Source organism: Pan troglodytes, chromosome 12 (assembly GCF_028858775.2).
Source record: "Pan troglodytes isolate AG18354 chromosome 12, NHGRI_mPanTro3-v2.0_pri, whole genome shotgun sequence".
NCBI lineage: Eukaryota > Metazoa > Chordata > Mammalia > Primates > Hominidae > Pan > Pan troglodytes.
The window spans coordinates 24,144,974-24,153,138 of record NC_072410.2 but is presented as its reverse complement, the minus strand read 5'-3'; the positions used below and the strand labels follow the sequence as shown (position 1 = coordinate 24,153,138).

General features: G+C 35.6%; 1 protein-coding gene across 32 annotated transcripts in view; it reads right to left on the bottom strand.

Moving 5' to 3' along the window:
* Positions 1-5,628: 5,628 nt before the first annotated feature.
* The window catches only part of TSGA10 (testis specific 10), a 165,820-nt gene continuing 163,283 nt past the window's right edge, over positions 5,629-8,165 (bottom strand). For all 32 annotated transcript variants that reach the window (XR_010149296.1, XM_054678028.2, XM_063789488.1 and 29 more), the window contains one exon: positions 5,629-6,593. Coding sequence is in view for 31 of the 32 variants with exons in the window: in XM_054678028.2 (XP_054534003.1) it covers positions 6,569-6,593 (25 nt within the window). In the remaining variant the exon portion in view is untranslated. The remainder of the gene's footprint in view (positions 6,594-8,165) is intronic.

Sequence of the window (8,165 nt, the reverse complement as noted above, 5' to 3'; positions counted from 1 at the left end):
GATCAACAAGACAGAAAGTTAACAAGGATATCCAGGAACTGAACTCAGCCCTGCACCAAGCGGACCTAATAGACATTTACAAAACTCCCCACCCCAAATCAACAGAATATACATTCTTCTCAGCACCACATCATACCTATTCCAAAATTGACCACATAGTTGGAAATAAAGCACTCCTCAGCAAATGTAAAAGAACAGAAATTATAACAAACTGTCTCTCAGACCACAGTGCAATCAAACTAGAACTCAGGATTAAGAAACTCACTCAAAACCGCTCAACTACATGGAAACTGAACAACCTGCTCCTGAATGACTACTGGGTACATAACAAAATGAAGGCAGAAATAAAGATGTTCTTTGAAACCAACGAGAACAAAGACACAACATACCAGAATCTCTGGGACACATTCAAAGCAGTGTGTAGAGGGAAATTCATAGCACTAAATGCCCACAGGAGAAAGCAGGAAAGATCTAAAACTGACACCCTAACATCACAATCGAAAGAACTAGAGAAGCAAGAGCAAACGCATTCAAAAGCTAGCAGAAGGCAAGAAATAACTAAGATCAGAGCAGAACTGAAGGAAATAGAGACAAAAAAAAAAAACCCTTCAAAAAATCAATGAATCCAGGAGCTTTTTTTTTTGAAAAGATCAACGAAATTGATAGACTGCTAGCAAGACTAATAAAGAAGAAAACAGAGAAGAATCAAATAGATGCAATAAGAAAGATAAAGGGCATATCACCACCGATCCCACAGAAATACAAAATATCATCAGAGAATACTATAAACACCTCTACGCAAATAAACTAGAAAATCTAGAAGAAATGCATAAACTCCTCGATACATACACCCTCCTAAGACTAAACCAGGAAGAAGCTGAATCTCTGAACAGACCAATAACAGGCTCTGAAATTGAGGCAATAATTAATAGCTTACCAACCAAAAGAAGTCCAGGACCAGACGGATTCACAGCCAAATTCTACCAGAGGTACAAGGAGGAGATGGTACCAGTCCTTCTGAAACTATTCCAATCAATAGAAAAAGAGGGAATCCTCCCTAACTCATTTTATGAGGCCAGCATCATCCTGATACCAAAGCCTGGCAGAGACACAACAAAAAAAGAGAATTTTAGACCAATATCCCTGATGAACATCGATGCAAAAGTCCTCAATAAAATACTGGCAAACCGAATCCAGCAGCACATCAAAAAGCTTATCCACCATGATCAAGTGGGCTTCATCCCTGGGATGCAAGGCTGGTTCAACATATGCAAATCAATAAAACGTAATCCAGCATATAAACAGAACCAACGACAAAAACCACATGATTATCTCAATAGATGCAGAAAAGGCCTTTGACAAAATTCAACAACCTTCATGCTAAAAACTCTCAATAAATTAGGTATTGATGAGACGTATCTCAAAATAATAAGAGCTACTTATGACAAACCCACAGCCAATATCATACTGAATGGGCAAAAACTGGAAGCATTCCCTTTGAAAACTGGTAGAAGACAGGGATGCCCTCTCTCTCACCACTCCTATTCAACACAGTGTTGGAAGTTCAAGTAACTTTTCAAGTAATCTGGATACCTTTCACTCCCAATCAAAACATCAAGCAAACAATGGAGAATTTAAAAAAAAAATCTATACTGTTAGAAAATACAAAATTACCATCTTCTTTTTTTTTTTTTTTTGAGATGGAGTCTTGTTCTGTCGCCCAGGCTGGAGTGCAGTGGCATGATCTCACCTCACTGCAACCTTCACCTCTTGGGTTCAAGTGATTCTCCTGCCTCAGCCTCCCAAGTAGCTGGGATTACAGGCACCCGCCACCATGCCTGGCTGATTTTTGTATTTTTAGTAGAGATGGGGTTTCACCATGTTGACCAGGCTGGTCTTGAACTCCTGACCTCAAATCCGCCTGCCTGGGGCTCCCGAAGTGCTGGGATTACAGGTGTGAACCACTGCGTCCAGCCCACAAAATAACCACCTTATATCCTTAAAGGGTTGAATTTTATTTTGTAAGAACTAGACCCTATCAATAATGGATTATGATACTACATGGTCAGATTAAACACTAACCTCTAAGACCTAATTCAGAAAATAGCTTGAGTACATGAGGACTGAGCATCTCATGCTCCAATGTTTTTGTCACATGAAGTACTTTATTACTATGGGATCACACCACTCTCAGTGATTTGCTATTTCAGCTAACCTATGATGGTAATATATATTGCCTTATTCAAAAATTTTCACACTTTTTTAGTTAAATTAAAAGAGGAACAACTAAAATTGCATGAATTAAAGTGGTTAGAGCAACAATCACATACAAGGTACTTCATGTTTAGTTGCTATTCAAAATTTTAAGTGCATTAGTGTAGTAAAAAGACTAGGCAACATTGTTTTCTGGAATGCCATGGTTTATAAGACAAAAAATGTGACCTTTTAATTGAAAACAGCTTCATAAATAACAGATATATCATGTAAACATTCTGAGTATCTGTTACTCTGAAGAATTACACCCATACTTGAATAAAATCTTGGTAAATCCAAGAAGCAACAAAGAAGCCTCAAAGTGAAAGTTCTTCAGAAAGCACAAAGACATGATGAAGATTCATTGCTTACTGGCAAATACTCCAGTTAGTGAAAACACTATGATTGGCAGGCAATGATCATAAAAATCACAGCCAAAGATAAATGAGGCAGAAGAGCAAGGTGGTTAACAGCATGGTCATTGGCATAAGACAGACACATGTGTTCAAAGACCATGACTCAGATACTTATTTGCTTTGTGATTATATACAGGACAATCATATAACTTCTTTGAGATTCCATTCTCCTCTCTTTATACCCATAATATGGAAAAAATCATATCTATGTCACTGGCTGTTTGGGGAACCAATTACTTTCGTTCTCCAAAACTTAGTGATGAACTAAGAATAACTATATTTATTATTAAAGAAGAAAAGTTAAAATAAGAAAGAAGATGGCAGAGTAAAAACAGTGTGATGAAAGGTCATCAGTTTACAACAAAAACAGATCGGCAGTGATATAGCTGATGGGGTGGACCCTGCAGGGACATGATAAACAACATGCAAACAGCCCAATAACCTCACAGATGCCCCTAAACTATGCAAAGGTATAACAATCAAAAGAATGCTCAAGTAGGCTGCATGCCTTATGAAAGAGCAAACCAAGATTCACTCACTTAAGTTGTTTCTGAAGTTACCACCATAGGTAGCACACAAAGGTACATAATTCACTTCAGTAACAGACTAGAAAAGACCATTTATAGTAACGTGTAAAACATAAGGAATGTTACAAAACCAGAAAATAGATGAGTGTATTTGAGGAGCCATCCTATGATCCTAGAGAATCAAAGCAAGCAACATAATAAAAATGCACAAACTCTACGGGGGTGGGGGCGGGGAACAGCTGGGTGCAGTGGCTCACACCTGTAATCCCAGCACTTTGGGAGGCTGAGGTGGGAGGATTGCTTGAACCCAGGAGCTCGTGACCAGCCTGGGTGACATAGTAAGACCCCATCTGTACAAAAAGTTTTTAAAAATTACCTGAGCATGATGGCATGCAACTATGGTCCTCACTACTGACCTGAGGCTGAGGAGGGAAGATAGCTTTATAGCCCCAAAGGTTTGGATTTTATTTTGTAAGAACTAGACCCTATCAATAATGGATTATGATACTATATGGTCAGATTAAACACTAACCTCTAAGATCTAATTCAGAAAATAGATTGAGTACATGAGGACTGAGCATCTCATGCTCGAATGCCATGATTGCACCACTGCACTCCAGCCTGGGTGACACAGCAAGACCCTGCCTCAAAAACATAAAATAAAAATAAATAAAAAAATAATTAGAAAGAACATTTAAATGCATTTGAAAGAGACAAGTATAAAATAATTTGATTGAGTAGTATAATAATCATATATTTAAGTTAGGTCCACAAAACTCAGAAAGGTGATTGGTTAGTCTTCAGAATTGGGTCACAAACTAATACTTATTACACAAGAAATGCAACTTTGAGCATAGCCTTTGGGAAGCTAAGGCGACTGTATTAAAGATGACAGCAAGGATTTATGAGAAAATGAGTAGGAAGACAGAAAAGAGAAAAGTAGCAGATTCTTATGATAGTGTTATTTTAAAATATTAATATATTTCAAGTATCTGAATTCATAATTTCAAATAATTTTTGAAGCAATAACTATTTAGGAATCATAATTGACTTCAAATCCAGTGGCTTCCACTTATAGTCTTTTTTTCTTCTTTTATTGCTCCAGGGTGAATGACTTATAATCATTGTGGCCAATATTTGTACAGAGTGTCAGCTAGAAATTTTCTTTACATCATTTACACTTTTAGTTGATTCAAATCTAAGCTTTTAGTAGCTGATATTATTATCAGAACATGTTTAATTAATTCATTGTGCCCACTGGTTGCTAAACTGTAATAAGGGAGATGAACTCTAATAGTAATAATATACTAAAGATCAAAAAGATAACACCTGCTCCTTTTGAAACTATAGCTTATGAACTTCAGAATGGAGCCTCGTGTGAATGCCTTGCTCCTACTTCCAACAGAAAGTTGCATGATGTCTCAGATAAACCAAAGAAAAGACAGAGTTCCGGTGGTGCCTGGAATTTCAAAATAGGGTTTATATACAACAAATTTTAGATTTAAATTACTCAGAGGGTTAACAATTCTTTTTTCACAAACACCCTTACTTTAGCAGGAGTAGGTGTTTTATATTGAACATGATATTTGAAAGCTGAGAACTCTTTTTCAGGAGACTTCCTTGTCATCCAAGGAAGAATATGTTTGGTATAGTTTCATATATTGTGTTTACATTAGGCAGTTTCTACCATAGCAACAGGCTATTAAATATTTATATCAAGCAATTAGAATCTCATTTAAAATAACAAATGTTCTTGAATATTACCAAAACAAAAATCTTTTCTTTGAAATTTTAACATAGAATGCAGATGAATTTTCTCCTTCCTTTAGATAATGATGGTCCCTTTATACTTACTATATAATTGTCCCATATAAATGTTCTATAATTAATGGCACAAGGCAAGTAAAGCATACTTTCAAACATGGAAATATTTTCTTACATACTTCATTCCTGCTTCCCTCATGCTCCCTTCCCACATACTGCCCTCCATACATAACATGTATTAAGTGCATATGACAGTAACATTCAGCTCTTTATCAGCTCTTCTAGGTGGATAGATTAAAGTTAATGTGATGATCTAGTGCTAAGGTCATTGAGTCACCCAATAAAGGTGAGTTTTTCATGTTTATCAACATCTTATTTAATAATAGCAAGGACAACTTTTTGCATATTATTTTTAAAAATGCTTATAAAAGGGCATTTTACTTTAAATTATTAATTCTTTAACCAATCTGTAATTAATGTCTTAAACCAGATGACTGAACCCAAAGGTTTTAAAAAAGCAAACCACAGTGAATATGTAGCATGAAATTATAGTAAAATATCAGCATGCTAGTGATTAAACAAAACCTAAATCAGAGCACTTTCCTACATCACTATAGTCATATTGAATAGTAACTATATAAAATGAGAAATTGTCTACATCATATGAATACTATTAATGACAAGCCTTTTTTTATTAAAATGGCAAGAATACAAATAGTTTATATCAGTAAAATACAGTAGCATTCAGGCTCTAATATGAACATTACATCAAAGCCTATGGATAGATAAGGTAAGAGATTTAGGAAATTGGGGGAGGAAGGAAACATCACTTATCTTGTTACTCCAGATTACAGACAGCTGCCACAGACAATAAAGTAAAATGGCAATTAAGTTGATTGCAGTACTTGAAAGAAAACTTATTAAAAATAAAGATTTTTAATAAAATCTTACATTCTTGACAGATATATCATCACCTACCTTTCTAAAAGCAGTAGTAGTAAACACAATTGTAGAATATGTATGTTACTTAGTCTTTGAGTGGTACAATACTATCGGTTTTAAAACCCTGACAACACTCCTACTTTCTGCTGCTTCAATATCAGATTATGGCATGGAATTTATGTAAGGTTGGTTCCAAAATGGAATATCAGATCCCAGACCAGTATCAGTAAGTTGTACCCATTTTGGCACAGATTTTCCAGCCATGAAAACACAAATCACAAAGAAAAAAAATTAACCAACCAATTATTTGAGATACCAAGAAAGGAAAGGAAAGCAGTTTTGTAAAAACACTTTTCCCTGTTTTAATAAGCTTCTTTATTTACTCCAGATAGTGAACATAATAGTGTTCAATAGTGAAGTAAGCAGATTTTACACTCACTATTACTGCATGGATAGAAAGAGCCATATACATTTTTGTTTTCATAAGTCATCTCAGATCACTGCAACATGGCACATTAGAACAGAGATTCAGAGACACAAAGTTAATAAATACATTTAACATTGCCAAGCATTTAAAAGATAAATGCACTCATGTAGCAAAAAAAAAAAAAAAAATCAGTTTGTAACTTTGACCTTTCTCAGGGATGTGAAGAATCATTTCAGGTGTCAGAAATCTCTGTAGCAAAGATTCCTATAAGAGAAAAAATCATGCTGATTAATATTTTTAATTCAACTTTTTCAACATGTGTAACAAATTTATTCTAGTAAGTGTATCACTTCAGCAAAACGTAAGATTTTTTTTCGTTTCTATGAAGGAAAACAAAAAACAATATATTTTTTCACTCAGTTTTCACAAACTGTGGTACACTCATACCATGGAATACTATTCAACAATAAATAGGAATGAACTATTGATACTTACAGCAGCTTGGATGGATCTCACGGGCATTATGCTGAATGAGAAAAGTTAATCTGAAAAGGTTATCTCAAAACGACAGAATTATAGAGATGGAGAAGAAAGTAGTGTTTCCCAGGAGACAGGGAGATGAAGAAGGGCAGGGCTACAACTATAAATAGGCATAATGAGGGAGTGAATTCTTTGGTGCTGATGGAACAACTTTGCATCTTGATCATAGTTGTGCTGTGTGTGGATTGTAAAAAATATATATATACACATACAAACAAATGAGTGCATCTAAAAACTAGTGAAATCTGAATAAGGCCTTTAGACTAGTTAATCACACTGTGCTAATGTCAACATCCCAGTTTGTAAGATACTACATTATAGAAGCTGGGGTAAGGATATGTGGGACTGTCTGTGGTATTTTTGCAACTACTTGTGAGACTATAATCATTTTATTTTTTAATTACTATTTTTTGGAGACAGAGTCTCACTCTGTCACCCAGGCTGAAGTGCAGTGACACAATCTCAGCTTACTGCAACCTCTGCCCCCAGGTTCAAGCAAATCTCATGCCTCAGCCGCCTGAGTAGCTGGGATTACAGACATGCGCCACCATGCCCAGCTAACGTTTGTATTTTTAGTAGAGATGGGGTTTTGCCACGTTGGCCAGGCTGGTCTCAAACTCCTGGCCTCAAATGATCCTCCCACCTCAGCCTCCTAAAGTTCTGGGATTATAGTCAGGAGCCACTGCGTATGGCCAGGACTATAATCATTAAAAAAAAGTACCTGTGGTACATCTATACTATGGAATACTACTCAGCAGTTAAAAGGAATATGTGACAACTACTAATACATGCAACAACCTGGATAAATCTGAAATATATTATGCTGGGTGAAAGTCAACCACTAGAGGCTGCATACTGTATGATTCCATTTACATGACAACCTGGGAAAGGCAAAACTAGAGAAGCAGGAAACAGAGCAGTGGTTAGAGGAAAGTAAATTCAGTGTGATGTCTGTTGTCTAGATAATAGGTGTCAGTCAAAGGACACCATTTGAAACTGAGAGAAAAAGGTTAAGTGAGAAAAAAGGTGATTAAGGGCATTGTTAATCATATTAATAGAAAGGTAACAACTAAAATAAAATAAACTCTTCACAAAAGCCAAAAGAAATTTGTTAAAAAGCAAAGAAGACGATCAAATGAAGAAATACAACAAATATCACATAGTACAGAAAGTAATTATAACTATTGATGTGACATAACAGTCATATCAATAATGTAAAAGATTTTAACTCATCTATTTTATTTATACTGTTCTATTCTATTTTTGAGACAGGGTCTCATTCTGTTGCCCAGGCTA